Source organism: Grampus griseus, assembly GCF_964374135.1.
Source record: "Grampus griseus genome assembly, chromosome: 6".
NCBI lineage: Eukaryota > Metazoa > Chordata > Mammalia > Artiodactyla > Delphinidae > Grampus > Grampus griseus.
In genome coordinates this window covers 13,897,597-13,913,620 of record NC_139000.1, presented here as the reverse complement: position 1 = coordinate 13,913,620, position 16,024 = coordinate 13,897,597, and the positions used below count along the sequence as shown (strand labels likewise).

Here is a 16,024-nt window from a genome sequence, read left to right as displayed (position 1 = left end):
TTTCCCTGAGATGGCCCTCTGGAAAACTTCTTTGGAGAATTTTTTTTACCTTTTCCTGCAAGACACCCTGACTTTCAGATTCTATAACACCAGTCAGGTGCTTATAAATCAGGTGGCAAATACCTGACCCAGTTAGACATGGTCAGAAACTAAAGCACCCCCTACCCACCCCCCTAAAAAAGAAACTAAAGCCCAAATAATATGAAACAAATTGTTCTTCCCCACAGTACAGAAACATGATGAGTCCAATAAAGAAAGAGTCAGAAGGCCCAGAGTTCAAAGACCAATTCTAGCTGTGTGACTTGGGAGAAGTTAACTTCTCTGAAGTTCTGTTTCCGCATGCGTGAGAATGATCTCTAGTTCACAGGGTTGTTGTGAAGGTAAAATTTGACACATAAAGTCCCATTTCAGCAGGTGCAGGATAAGTAAATCTAGGTTCCCTTTTCCATCACTTACTCCATTATCTTTCATTCCCAAGCAAGAGATAATATGGAGAGTTTCCTCAAACTAAAAGCTACGTGTATAACACCATTAACTGAGAAGCTGAAAATAGACCAAAGTAAAAACTACTACATTGTCATGCCAGAACTACATCACCCAACTTAAGGATGAGCTAACATTTACTGAGTTACCACCTGTGCCCAGATACTTGTTCTTATTTAATCCTTGTAAGGATTATGTGACGTAAATGTGACCACCCAGATTTTACAATGCGCAAGCAGGCTGGGAGAGCGCAAATATCTTGCCCAAGATGATACAAGTTAGTGAAGCAGAGTTAGGATTCAAATTCGTGTCCCACCCCAGGTTCTTCAGGGTAAAAATAATATGATACATACATATAATGGACTATATGCAGCTGTTTAAAAAGACTGTATAAAAAGCACACAACACACACACACACACACACACAAATGACTGCATGTCAAACTGCTGAAATCTGAGTAAGGCCAACAGATTGCACCAATATCCTGGTTGTGACACTGTCCTACGTCACATAAGATGCTAACTTTGGGAGAACGAGGTAAAGAGTACACAGAAGTCTACTGCATGTGAAACTACAATTATCTCAAAATATATTTTTTTAAAGATTGGTTAGATCTATATATACTGCCAGGGAAAAAATGTTAAAACAGAAGAGATTACATAACAAAATACATATTATAATGCTATTTAATTTTTCAAAGGTGATATATATATATGTACAAATACGCTTTGAAAAGAGTCAAGGTGCTAACAGTGAACATCTTTAGACGTGAGTTTACTGGTGACATTTATCAACCTCTTTCCACCATTTTAAATATTCTATGAGTTTCCTGCAACGTGCAATTTTACTTTTATAAAGCCGAGCAGGGAGGGGAGGAGACGTAACCGCTACTTCCAATTTGAAAATACATTGTTTAAATGGCTTCAGAGGTAGCACAGCCAGGCCACACTGCAACCTTCGCAGAGTCACACCTGTGATGAGAATCTACCTCTCTGCACTGTGGCAACTGCTCCAAGAGTCTGAATACCACTTGTCACTGTCACGCTTGATGCCACCCCTGTGAGCTTTAGCTCTTATACTCATGCTGCAATTAGTTCAAATCATTTGACATCCCAAAAAGGGCCCAAAATGTGAAAGACAATGCATTTGCAAATGTCTGTGCAACATTCAAATTATACACACCTCGCAGTGAATTAGCCGATATAAGGGTCTGGTGTGTATTGACTCACACACATAATCAGAAAAATGGAAGGAGCAGAGACTTTGGAGTCAGACTTTGAGTTCAAGTACTGGCAACCTGTCAAACGGGTGAGCACTCTGCCTCCATGGGTAAGGATTAAATGAGTGCTCTCTGAACAGCCAACGTGCCATGCAGAACCTGAGGAATTTCAACAGTGTCTGATCTCCATACCTTGCAAGATGAGAAACCCGGCCAACACTGTAAACTACAAGACCTCAAAGATCACTTTTAGACGAGGACTGAGGGTTATGAAATTAATCAATGGATGTAATAAGTCTGGGTAACACGTAAACGTGTAAGACTCTTTTCCTTCCTTCAAGGCCGAACAAGTAAAATATCACAAGACGTAAGGATGTCTGGTCTCTGCTTACCAATTGCCAACATACACTTTTTCTTCTCAAGGAATTGGTTTTGCTAAGAATTCAGCTTTTAAGGCTTGTTATTTTCTAAGCAAGGGAAAAAAACTCAGTGTAAAGTGTAATCTCAGCTCCATTTCATCAACCACTGTCAAAATGGTGGGGAAGGCAAGTCTGCAAGTCCAAAGACAGAGATTTGTCTCTGCTTCTAGTGCACCCGGACTTAAATCAAATTACTTCAATTACTCTTACTGTGAACCAAAGCTCTGAAAAGATAAGGCATGGGATATGAATCTGAAGAACCAAACAGTCTTAAATTAGATTTAACTACTAACTTCTACTTTATAACCAAAAACAACATGGGAGGAAGAAGTGGGAGGGTGGAGCTTTAAGGCAGTATGGGCTTAATCCCATGATGGAGCATTACTGATTCATTAGTTATTAGTAACAGGTATACACTGTAGAGGGAAACTAGAAACATGGGAAGAAAATGTTAATTCAAAACACTGAACTTGGGCTTCCCTGGTGGCGCAGTGGTTGAGAGTCTGCCTGCCGATGCAGGGGACACAGGTTCGTGCCCCGGTCCACGAAGATCCCACATGCCGCAGAGCGGCTGGGCCTGTGAGCCACGGACGCTGAGCCTGCGCGTCTGGAGCCTGTGCTCCGCAACGGGAGAGGTCACAACAGTGAGAGGCCCACGTACCGCAAAAAAAAAAAAAAAAAAAAAAAAAAACACCAAAAAAAACCACTGAACTAAAATTAGCAAGAAAGAGGGAAGATTGAGGGGATGACCCGCAGGAGCCCTTGCTGTGCAACGCTGGAGGGAAAACAAAAGGCGGGTCAAATAACCAAAGCCTGGAACAGAAAGCTGGCAGGGAGCAGGCAAGCCAGGTGAGGAGACGTAGGGGGTGAAGGGAAAAGCACAGGCTTGGGAGCGAGACTGATTCAGGGGTCAAATCCTAGCTCTTTCGCTTACCGCTTCTGTGACCCTGAGCAAGCTACTTGAATCTCTGAACCTGGATTTCCTCAGCAGTAAACAAGGATACGAACAGTGCCTACTTCGTGGCGCTGCTGTACAGATTTATTGAGCTAATCCACGGAGAACACCTGGCACAGGGCTTGACACATAGTACATGTTCAATAAACGGCAGCTTTTATTAGCAGCAATTACCACATTTAGACCCTGGTCCTGTCATTTGCAAAGCTGTGTGACCGTGAATATGCTGTATACCCTCACTGAACTTCACAAAGCCCTCAAATACAAGGGGGGTGAAAATTACCTTCCCCACAGGGTGGTGAAGATTAAATGAGATAATCCACACATCTCGCACGGTCTACTCCTGGCACAGCCTAAGCTCAGCACTCCTAACTGTGGGCGTAGTGGTCACCATCTTCACTGTCATATTGAGGAAGGGGCTGGAGAAGCACCCAAAGCTGCAGAAGACGCTCCTTTAATTAGACTGAGTGAACTCTTCTACTAAAGACCACTCAGAGGACTTCCCTGGTGGCGCAGTGGTTAAGAATCCGCCTGCCGATTCAGGGGACACGGGTTCGAGCCCTGGTCCAGAAAGATCCCACATGCCTCGGAGCAACTAAACCCGTGCGCCACAACTACTGAGCCTGCGTGCCACAACTACTGAAGCTCGCGCGCCTCGAGCCAGTGCTCTGCAACAAGAGAAGCCACTGCAATGAGAAGCCCGCGCGCCGCAACGAAGAGTAGCCCCCGCTCACCGCAACTAGAGAGAGCCCGCGCACAGCAACGAAGACCCAATGCAGCCAAATATAAATTAATTAATTTTAAAAAAGACCACTCAGAGCTCCCTTGGTTCCTTTCAGCTGCAAAGTCCTGACATCCCCAGGAGGAAGGATCATGGAGAGAGCCACTTCAAACAAAGCCAACACTTACCTGGAATGTCTGGGTCTGTGCTTTCTGGGGGGCCTCTTGGGCTTTAGCAAAGGCGGCATTGAGCTCTTCAATTTCAGAGTTAAGTTCTTCAATCTGGGTAAAAACAAGGAAGAGCAGCCAAGTATGCACTGGGCTCTCCTCTCTGTGCTCAGCCCAGAAGCTTTTCCTGCTGGACTGGGAAGGGCTTGTAACCGAGGGCTCTGTAGTCAGAAAAGCGGGATTTCCAGTTTGCCTGTCTACTAGCTGGATGACTTCAGGCCAGGCGCTTCATCTCTTTGAGACTTAATTCCCTCAACTATAGAACGAAGATACGACCACTCACCCAACCACAGCACCGTGAGGCTTGAACAATGTTAACAGGTACGGGCGCTCAAGTAATGCCCGGCTCACGCTAAGAGTTACTATTATTGTCCACAGAGATGACCCACCCAACCACCGAGCCTGGCTCTTCCCAGAACGCCTCACCCTCCAGTGACCTTCTCCTCTGGCCCAGAGTCAGCGAGGAACTCCCCTGGCCACACCCTGAACTCTGCCAGCAGCCAGAACTGCCCTACCACCGGTGCCCTGCACAGCAGAGGGTCTCCGACGACCACTGGGCCCTGAACTCCCAACACCCGAGACAAATCACACTGACCGTGATTATGAACCAAACCTCCGCTGCGGCTGACACTGGTGGTACTCAAACTCCTACCTCCTCGGCTTCCTCAGCCCCCGTTTCCTGGTCGGCGTCCCACTCCTGCAGCCATTCCTCCTGCCCCCTTTGTGCATTCCTCTCCCTGTTCCTGAAATTTGCTGTCCCCTGTGGCCCGATGCTCAGCCTCCTTTCCCACCCCATGCTATCCTTGGATAAGTAGATCAACTCTCAGAATTTTCACTCGTATCTGTGTACGACTGACTTCCAGACCTATACCTCCAGGCCTGGGCCTTCTCCAAGCTTTAGACTCGCGGATCCATCTGCCTCCTGGACTTCTCACCTGAACGGTCCATGGGCTTCTCAAAGTCGGTACCTTCTGAACAGGCTCATCACCTCCATCGCCGCCCCCACCTCACCATGATCCTCCATTGTCTATGCTTTTAAGGGAGGTGGTGGCACACCATATCCCCAGTCACGCAGCCAGAAGTCACCCTTGACTGCTCCTTCTCCCAAGTCCTACGTCTAATCATCAAAGTTCCCCAAATTCACTTCTAATTTTTAATTATTTCCAGTTGTATTTCTTGAATACGCCCCACCCCTCCACTCCTACTTACTGTGACCGCTGCTCTAATTCAGCCTTTCTGAATTAGGGGGCTCTCACCTCAGCTACTGGCCTCCCTGCCTCCGTTCTCGCCCTTCCGCCGTCCCCTTTCCCAGTACAGCCACAGGCTGCTCTCGGACGCAAACGTGACCACACCCCTCCGCTCGGAGCCTTCAGTGGCCTTGCTACCCTCTGAGTTCCACCACCTCCGCTGCCCCTTGCAACCCCTCCAGCTTCTTCTCTCGCCTCACTTCAGCTCTGCGCTTGATGCTCTGAGAACCTCAAACTGTTCTGTTTCCACAAACACACACGGGGCTCTTTCCTAACGTAAGGCTCTGACCAGCATTCTCCCCTCTGCGCGAAATGGCCTCCCAGTCTCCGCCTCCCTTCCCAGCTAATTCCTGGTCCTCCTTTAAGATTCAGCTCAGACACCTCCTCCAGGAAGAAGCGCTCCCCACTCCCCGCATCCACACCCTAACCTGGACCAGGCCCCCTTCCCTCTGCTTCCACAGCCCCCTGCACTTCCCTCAATCACAACACCTTCATGCTGTCTTTTTTCCCCACTAGACTGGCAAGCAGAGCTGTGTTTTCTTCTCTGTATCTGTGCCGAGGAGTTATTGAGACATAACTGATGGCTATACTCGTGACAGGAGAACCGCAAAGAACCATGAGCCACCACCTTGGATCCCAAAGGCAACAAGCGGAAGGCAAGGGCGACTTCTGGCTGGCACGGCTAGGGATACAGTAGTGCCACCAACGCAGGCAAGAGCAGAGAAAATGGAGTAGGATGGTGAGATGGGGGCGGCGATGGAGGTGATGGGTCTGTTGAGAAAGTGCCGGATCTGAGGAGCCTGCAGACCACCCAGGTGAGATGTCGCAGTCATGGTCTTGCCTCCCAAAACTCCTTTATCTCAATTTTCTGTTGTCTTTCAAAAGATTAGACCCACGCTGTCCAATACGGTGACAAAAGTCAGAGTTTAAAAATGTTAAATACCTCATTGCTATTTTTCTTTTATTGATTACATGTTGACATCTGGCATGTATGTATTTTAAAGTTAATTTCACTTGTTTCTTTTTACTTCTTTTAATGTGGCTACTAGAAAATTTTAAATTACATACATAACTCGCATTATAATCATGCTGGACAGCACTGAATTACTCTACAAAAGAACTTCTAATTGACTACAGGACCCTTTCCCCACTTTCTATACTCATCTCAGCTCTCTTATAAACTTTTTTTTTTTTGAGTTTCATTTATTTTTTTTAACATCTTTATTGGGGTGTAATTGCTTTACAATGGTGTGTTAGTTTCTGCTTTATAACAAAGTGAATCAGTTATACATATACATATATCCCCATATGTCTTCCCTCTTGCGTCTCCCTCCCTCCCTCTCTTATAAACTTTTTACCTAAAGCTAAAAATTCAGGGTAAGACAGGCCTGTCACAGAAGCTAATAAAGAAAAGTCTCACTTCAGGGGTATCAGACATACCTCTTTTTCCTTCGACTTTAGTGCCATGGTTAGACCCTGAATGGCTTTATCCCTCTTTAAACTATTTTTCTTTTCCGTAGCAATTTCTCTTTCCTTCTCTCTCAAGTCCTTCTGAAGTGCCTAAATTAGATTAGAAAAAGATTCACTAAGTTGATGCATTTTAACCAAAATGCACTGTAAATATAACTTTAAGAGCACACTCAAACGCAGTTATTCTATCATTCCTGTCAACCTGTGATTAATGTTTCCAAGCAGAGCTGAGAATCGTGGCATCAGCTCCAAGTTACTGCTTTACCACTCGCGGCAACAGGGCTGGGTGTAGGAAGGGGATCAGATCAGTTAAGACGATGACAGCTACTCCCGTGGAAAGGACTCCAATGCCTTCTGGAATCTGAATACAGTCACAGCAGAGCCTTTGAAACCGTAGCAGGTTATTTGGGGGAAATGACAGATCATTAATTTCACCCCTTAATGCTACAAAAGCCAGCAGAGAATTTGGTCTGATGGAGAACGAATATATACATTTATAGTCTTGAGTTCATTTCTAAAGATATTCACCGCTGCCTCCCTCCCGGGCTGTTGTGAGAATCAAATGAGATAATGGACGTGAAAGCACTTTCTACGCTGGCAGGCGCTACACAAATGGCGGCCGCTGTGACTAGGGGACCCTGCAGCAGTGGCTCTGCGATTGGCCTGGCAGGTCTGAATCCTTGCTACACCTCTTCCAACTCTGTGACCCTGGGGACGGAGCCTCCCCTCTCTGAGCCCCATGTGTTACATCTGCAAAATGGGAACGCCTACTCCAGAGTTATCGTGAAGGCTACGAAACCCTCCTCTCTGACACACCTAGAGCTTGACTCAACGAGTGACAGCTACTGTCACACAGGATTATCTGTTGCACTCAGAAGAAAGCAAGAGGCAGGGATAAATCCTCAATACGTTTGTAAAAATTGTGTCAACATACCTGGATCCTCTCTTCAAAGCGATTTCTCTCCTTCTCCTCCACCATTTGTGCAGCCTAAGAAAAGACATTCATTGGTGCTCGGAAGGGATCCACAATCCAGCAGCTTCCCCAGAACGGTTAGAATGAGCACTGCATTTACTTTCCATTCCCCACCCCACTGCTGAGGAGCTCATGAAAACAATCATCCACTCCTTCTGTCTCCCCGGAAATGCACCCGAGTTAAGAAAATGTAAAGACAAACAACCCGCACGGGCTGACCACCAGCCCCATGGAGCGTGAACCAAAGAGCTACGGGACGGCGCAAAAGCCACTGAAGCACAGCGCCCGCAGGGCGAGAAGGGCCGGAAGGAGGAGCAGACGCGGGCTAATCACAGCCAACAACCAGCGGGGAGGCCGGAGGGTTCGCTGCTGTGGCCGGGACAAAGGAGACCCTGCTCCACAAAGCGACTGAGACAGTCCATGAGCGCTGAGACGTCCCCTGGCGTTTAGGGACCACACAGGGCAGCCACCCTGGGTCCAACCAGGACCAGAAAGCCGCTACCAGGCCTGCCCACCCCCTTCAAAACAGCTGGGCATGGAGGTGGCCTGGGGGAGGGGGGGCAGGGGTCCAGGAGGGCTTTGGGGTCTCTACCAGCAACCCACCACTTGGAGCCTGGGAAAATATCACGACGCGTCTGAGCGTGTTTCTCTACCCGACGAGGGGACCGTGATCTCTGCCTTGCAAGGTGCCAGGATTAATTGAGGTGCACGCTGACACCCTTCGAGTGCTGCCAGGCCCGATACAAGTTATTTCCCTTCCCCGCTGCTTCTGAAGTTTCCAACCGAAGGTGGCCTCAAGTCTGCCTCTAACCACAGAGACAAACCAAACCCAGTGGGTGCAAATAAAGTCCCCGGGCATCGACAAATTAACCCATAGGAAAACAGAGGCGTGCAGGTGTGGACTATTTTGTTTGTTTTAAAGGTTTTGTTTTTTTTTTTTGGCTGCGTGGCTGCATAGGGTCTTAGTTGTGGCACGCAGGCTTTTCGTTGTGGCGCACGGGCTTCTCTCTAGTTGTGGCGTGCGGGTTTTTCTCTTCTCAAGTTGTGGCACATAGGCTCCAGGGCGTGTGGGCTCCCTAGTTTGTGGCACGCGGGCTCTCTAGTTGAGGCGCGCAAGCTCAGTAGTTGCGGGTTTATTTGCCCCAAGGCATGTGGGACCTTAGTTCCCTGACCAGGGATCAAACCCGTATCCCCTGCATTGGAAGGCGGATTCTTTACCACTGGACCACCAGGGAAGTCCCTGGACTGTTTTTTTTCAACCGACTCTACATGAACACGAGACTGGAAGGATAAAAGAAATGCCAGGGCCCCTGACAAAGGAGGTTTCTGGTAACTCCTCAGCAGACAACAGGGAGCTAATATTTTGAAGGCCACTGTGTGCGAACCCTGGGGACTGAATGTGCATCCATTTCCCACAGGGGGATCAGGTCTGCTAATTAAAGTCCCCCGCCATGTCCCGTCACCTCACCTCGGTCCCTCTCTCCTCATCTCCCCTCGGAGCAGCAGGAAGTCCTCGGAGCTCTCCAGATGACACGTTTTCATCTGGAGATGCCATCCGAGATTTCTCCTCTTTCAGGCACTGAATTAAAGCTTCTTTGCTCTTCAAAGACAGCTTCAACTCCTCAATCAGTCTGAAAGAGGACAAAATTTAAATATTAATTCTAAGCTGTTCTCTTAGCTCAGTGTAGCAGGAGGAGGTAGGTAACAGGGCCAGACATCTTCAAAGTAGACGCGTCCAACGATCGAACATAAACGGAACCACATTTTGCAGGTGGGAGATTTGGGGCCAGCATTCGCCTCCAGCCCGGCCCTGGTCGATCCATCCTCTGAGCTGCCAGACTACGGTCTGGTCAAGTCACACTCCCGCTCAAAGACTTTCATTGGCCCCCACCATCGACAGCAGTGGATTATGAATTTGGGGGGCAGGGGGTGGGGAGGGGCAAGAAATCTCTCCCTAAGGAATCTGTCAGTGAGACTCAACAAACATGACCAGTAAAGCAGAATGGTTCCAGTGAGCGTGAAAACCAGAGAGCGTCTCGCCAAGGCTTCCCAGGGCAAAGTCTAAAACAGACTGGCTTCCAAAATAAAGGCCAAACTCCTCAGCAAGGCGATCGCGGCCCTGTCTTTTAGGGCCTAGTAGATCAGAGGTGCTGCTGACGGCGTCCGTCGCACCTCTCACAGGAAACGGACACCCTCTTCATTGGCTCTCAGGGCCTCCCTCCCAAGCCTGTCCAGGAGCTGGGCTGCCCTGCGCACACCACGCCCTCTACCCAGAATGACCTTCACACCTCTGCTCCTGCATCCACCTGATAAACACCCATTCATCCCGACACCGCCAGTGAGGCGTTACATCCCCTCAAGACCCCAGAGGCCCTCCTCAGGAAGAGCTGAGCACACCCTTCTCCGGGCCACCGAATTACCCCTGACCACGGCCAAGTCATTTAACCTCTCTGAGCCTGCACTGCCTCGGCTATAAAGTGGCCATAACTTGCTTCTGTGGAATGGAGATAAGCTATTTAAAATGCTGCACAACTCCAGGCACATGGCAGAACTCAACAAATAACAGTGGCTATATGGCTATAATTATTTTTTTTTAAAACACTGAGCTATTAGCATTTTGTCAAAGGACTCTCAGAAGAGTCTCTCCAGCTAAGCCTAGAAAGCAACTCAGTAGGGTAGAAAGAGCAAAGGCCTGGAAGTCTGAGAGAGCTTCCCGAGCTCCCAAGGCGAAGGTGAGGAGTCAGCTAAAAGCAGATAAAGCGCCTAGCAATGCGTATTTGAGTATCTGAAAATTTGTGTCCACCCAAAATTCCTATACTGAAATCCTAACCCCCAAAGGTGACAGGATTAGGAGGTGGGGCATTCGGGAGGAGATAAGATCTTGAGGGTGGAACTCGCATGAATGGCAGCACAAATGGAACTCCAGAAAGATCCCCCACCCCTTCCACAAGGTGGGGACACAATAAGAAGTCTGCGACCCGGAAGAGGGCCGTCGCCCAACCACGCTGGCGCCCTGATCTCGGACTTTCGGCCTCCAGAACTGTAAGAAATAAGCTTCTATTGTTTGTAAGCTACCCAATCTGTGGTATTTTGTTATGGCGCCCCAAAAGGACTAAAATAATTGGGTACAGAGGGAACCGGGCAGCACCAGCGCGGTGCCCCGCAAAACTCGGAGGAGTAAGACTGCCCTCTAGGGGTTCAACTTTGAAATCATCACACAGTCAACTGGAGAGGTAAAAAGTCGCCAAACTATACACTTAAAATGGATGTGTCGTGCTGCGTGCAACTTATACCTCGATAAAATTGATTTGCTTTAGTGACCTTAAAGCAAGTTCTAGACAGGGATGGAAATGAGCAGGGAAGGCCTGTGGGGACTGTAGCCAGCCTAGTGCCCCAGCCCGCCTAAGAGAGCAGCCTCAGTCCAGCAAAACCCTGACCCAGTCCTGCCACGCCTTCCGGGTTTTCAAGAGAAGCAGGAAATCTAGACTTTCACGTGAAATTAGGTGTTTGTTTTTTTTTTAACATCGGCAACGAATTCCATCTTTTCAAAGTACTGCTTGGGTCAAATAAAATATGTCTGTTGGCTATACTGACCTGCAGGGCTCCTCAAGGCTGACTGTCTTAGAGATACAGACTAGCTGTAAGGTCCAGTTGAAGGAAATCAAGGAGCTAAAGCATGTACCTTTGAAAAGGGTGGCGGGAGGCCAGGACACGGGCAGTGTCCGTCCTGGTGAGGGCCCTGCTCAGCGGTGGTGGTCAGTCACGCGGCAGACCTGGATCCAGCTCACCAGGGCGTGACGAAGGGCCCCTGCTCCATCCAATTCACTCACACCTCTGACCTCAATTTAGCTTCCTGGGCAGGTTTGCCTTCAGGGGCGGAACACACTGATCCTAGGCCCAGAAGAGTTCCACCACAGAGGGCCACACCCAAGCGAGCGGGCAGAAACCCAGAGCTGGCTGCCGGGAGCGTGCCTGAGGCACCTCTAGCCCTGAGAGACGGGTGCACTTGCAGGACTGACACATCACGTTTCGGTGCCTCCCCAGCCGGACCGGTAGGAGACCCCAGGAGCAGGCAGCCTTAGGGAGGCCCCGACCTGATCACCCACGTCCACGGAGACCCCACTGCCCGGACCACAGTCAGTACTCAGCAAGCATTAACCCTTCCCCAAAAGGGCTCCGTCTGCCAAAACGATGGGCAACCAAGCTTCTCCAGCGTATGCTAACAGGGACCGAGGCTGCTCTAAACTGTGCCACGCGTCCCACCTTTGAGGGTGCCTCACCCCAAGCCCAGAGCTCTCCTCTCCTAAGCTCTCCCTGCCCCACACCCAGGCAGAGCTGATCACTCCCTGGCTTTTGTCACAGCCCAGACCCGGAACTTACCTCCAGCACCAATCGTGACTTGTGACTTTCTGTTTTTAACGCGTGTTTCCTCCCCCACATGGGAGCTCCATATAAGGAAGACAGTGTTCACCTCTGCATTCCTGGCACCCAGCCCGAGGCTAGGCTCAGCAGCTGGGGAAGGAATGAACCTGCATCTCCTTTAATTCAGGCCTCACTCCACAGGCCCAGCATCTCCTGGACTCTCCTCTTGGTGCCTGCAATCCCTCAACCCAATGCGTCCCAACTGAAAGCTCATCTTCCCACCTCCTCCACCCCAAAACATCTCCTCTTTCTCCCCTTTTCCCACAAACTCGGCAAACTGCCCTCCCATCCCACGGTTGCTCACGCTCAGGACCTGGGTCGGGGGGACCTCTGCGGCCTCTTCCCTCATCCACAGGTCCAGCAGCCATCAAGCCCTTCAAGCCATCACGCCAATCCAACCTTCCCAGTGTCTCTGCCTGCTCTTCCCCCAACCCGAGCTCTGTCAGCTCGGTCCTCGCCACCATCACCTCTTATCTGAACTTCAGCATCATCCCCCTGCCAACCCATCCTCCGGGGGCAGCCAGAGGGAGGGCTCGAGATTTAAATCTGATCCTGTCATTCCCCCCACCCCCATCCTTAGCTCTTCAGTGGCTCCTCACATGCCCTGAGGACAAAACCCAAACTCTACCAAAAGGCCCACAGGACCTGCCCCAGCTTCCCTCTCCCCAGCTCCTCCTATCGCCCCGCCCCCGTTCCAGACCACTGACACTCGGCCAGGCTGTACTCTTCCAGTTCCTTGATCGCGCTTTAGAACAATTTCTGCCGACTTCCAAACTAGCTTGGCTCTTCAATGAATGGGCCAGAGGTTAGCCAGAAGTCTCACTTTTGTTTAGTTAACTCAACCTTCCACTTAGTAACCACCAAAGCAAGGCAAGAGTATCAAAATGCAAAAACGGTAAAAAATAAAACCTCCACCCTCTCCTGACCAGTTTTGATTCAAAGTTTGGTTGCGAGACATAAAGGGCATTTAAGATTGCCGAAAAGCCGTATGGCCCACGCACTTCTCTGGACCAAACGGCACATGTTTTATTTCTGGACCATTGAAGAGCTCTGTACTTGGTCTACATTGTTTTGGTCCCTCGCACTGTACTAATCTGGGCCCTCAGACTGCATTAAAAGACATGATGGAAAACAGGTCACAAAAAATTCACTAGTATTTTACTGTGGGGATGGAGTCACTTACTACTCCCTTTGGGAAAATCTACAAGAGAAATGTCTCTCTGACAATGACAAGTAAAACTGGGCTTCTCCTGAGTTACTAGCTTGTTTTGTCTTGTGAGCAATGTGAATCTTATGTCCACCAAAATTGTTTTTCCCTTTTTCCTTTGGCTACCAGGAAGCTTATAGCCAAAACCTGAATGCTAAATTTAGTATCTGAGTAGAACTTTACAGCAGGAACTTCTGTCTACTAATTCTATCTCTGTCCTCATATCACTACCCTATTCCTTTCCCTTTCACCCTGATTTTATCCCTAGTTTTCTCACTATGGGGAACAAGTAGAAAAAGAAGGGGAAAAGGGTAGGAAGGCAACAACTCTTTCCGTTTTTTTTGGATCATGCTGCCAGATAAATGGATGTCAGAGCATCACAGGGGTAAGAGCCAGACCTGTCCTTCTCTTCCAGGACCAGAGCCGTCTCCAGATCCCCCTCGTGCATCTTCTTCATCTCTGAAAGCTTGTTTTCCAAGCTTAACCGAAGAGCCTTCTCTGTTTCTGTTCCAGCAAAGGCCTTTTCCAGCTCTGCTTGGGCGACTTTCACATCCTAGAGTTAAATTAAACGCATTTGATGCTATTTTTCAATACAATTGGGAACACTTTGAAAGGAAATTGGATTAAAATATAAATATTTATGACTTTTTCTCCAGCACATTTCCCCTCTCTGAATTGTACTACACATGGGGAGAATCAGTAATAAATACATTCACCAGCCACTTTTCCCCTCTTGTATCCTGAAGAGTAACAGGCATTTCCAATGGAAAAGACTCTACAAGAACCGTATTTTGGGTTTTGAAAACTCTGATCAATATTTACAGTTTCAATGAGAACGAGGAGAAATGTGCCTCTCGATACCTAATCATACATAAATTCCTAGGAGTCACCATAATCTCCATGCAAATTCTTCCCACACCCCACTGCCCCCTCACTACGTTTAAGATAATGACTACACAACTCTAAAGTGCATTTTCTGTATCTCCAAGGTGATTTAGGTGGTAAAAGACTCTTATGTTCTTCCTGAGAGCTCAGAGAAGCCAAAAAGGAAATTGCCTAAATCACGCAGGCAGCGTCTGTGTTGGGGAAAAAGGTCCTGGTGCTCAGGAAAGGGACCGAATAGCAGATGTGAGTCTCCAAGCCCTCATGCCACTGCCTCTGACTGCATCACAAAGATGAAAGGCAAATCGAACTGGATTCAAAACCCAGCTCTCCCACCACTTACTTGCTGGGTGACCTTGAGTAGTCCCTTAACCTCTCTGAGCCCATTTCCCAACCTATAAAACAGGGATAACCACCGTCTCAAAGAGTTGCTGGGAGACTGTCAAATGCCTGCTGCGTCACAGGAAGCTCAAAATACGCTGGCTTCCTCTTCCCTGCCCTTCCCTCCACGGTGCTTTGAGCAAGGAGCTTTACTTATACTATCTTTGATCCTCACTCAATCCTAGAAAGTTACATACTGACAGAGAGACTAGACCAGCCCAGAATGCAGGCTCTACAGCCAGACCACCTGGCATTTACTACCTGGGTGACCTTGCGCCAAGTGACTTGGCCACTCTGTGCCTGTGTCATCATGTTTTTGGTTTTGTTCCTAAAAAGGGATAGTAAAAGCATTTACCTCATACGTTTACTGAAGGGATAAACTAAGTCAGTGTATGAAAAGGCTGAGAAGGGTGCCTCAGACATGGTAAGCCCCCCATAAATCGTTAGTTCACTGCGGGTACTACAATTACCCTTGCAGGGCAGACACCACTGGCCTCATTTCACAGATGAAGCAGCAGAGGCTCAGAGAAGGCAAATGTCTTCTCCAAGGTGACAAGCTAGTGATAGAGCAGGGATTCAGCCCGGTACTGTCAGTCACGCTGCTATCCTAAAACCTGGGGAAGCACTTACTGGGAAAAATAAGATGACTGAACCAACAGATTAAGTCTCTTAGAAGTCTCAGAATTACATTTTAACTAAAGTTCAGAATTCGGGCTCAGCAGACCCTCCTTTTGGTTTCAGCTCTACTGCTATGACCAAGACTAAGTTTCCCAGCTCTCTGAGCCGGTCTCGTCTGTAGTTTGGACCTAGGATCTACACACCCCCAGGGGGCCGATGTGAACATGACAAATGGAAAAGACCACTATAAGCTGTAAAATACAGTACAAATGAATCTGCTCTTTGTATCTAGAAGTGCTTTGTGGTGTCATTTCTCCTCTTATCTGCCAAGAAGAATCAGGGTTTTGGGTAGAGAAACAACAGACTTCAAAGATCAAGAATTAAAAGGAACTGGTATCACTCGATGACGAGCTTAATATGGAGGAAAGCTTTTCAACATCTAGGAGATAAAGTTGTGTGGCCAAGGAGCGCCCTGATTCCCACCACAGGCTGAGAATGGGGGGAAAGAAGAGCTACACACAACGGCTCCCCGAGAGGAAGCAGGCAGTTGGCACAGGTGGGATGGAGGGATGGAGACTGGGCTCTGGGGACAGGGGCTGCGTGGCCACGCATGGCCTACGAGTCAGGAAACCTGGCTCCAGGCTTAGCTGTGTCAGGCGGGTCGCCTCCCCTCTCTGGGCCTCAGGCCTCAGCTCCCTCTTCTCTAAAGTAAAGGAACTAAACTAGATAAAAAGAAGGGTGGTGTTGCAGTCAGGACACAGGCTGTAAAATCAGCTGTTGTAACTTAAATCCGGGACTA

General features: G+C 48.7%; 1 protein-coding gene across 4 annotated transcripts in view; it reads right to left on the bottom strand.

Annotated features, from left to right (window-relative positions):
• The window catches only part of CDK5RAP2 (CDK5 regulatory subunit associated protein 2), a 181,749-nt gene that overhangs the window by 123,369 nt on the left and 42,356 nt on the right, over nt 1–16,024 (bottom strand). For all 4 annotated transcript variants that reach the window (XM_082657379.1, XM_082657380.1, XM_082657382.1 and 1 more), the window contains 5 exons: nt 13,743–13,897; nt 9,184–9,346; nt 7,677–7,730; nt 6,713–6,832; nt 3,987–4,079 (listed from right to left, as the gene is read on the bottom strand). In XM_082657379.1, the coding sequence (XP_082513505.1) occupies nt 3,987–4,079; nt 6,713–6,832; nt 7,677–7,730; nt 9,184–9,346; nt 13,743–13,897 (585 nt within the window). The remainder of the gene's footprint in view (nt 1–3,986; nt 4,080–6,712; nt 6,833–7,676; nt 7,731–9,183; nt 9,347–13,742; nt 13,898–16,024) is intronic.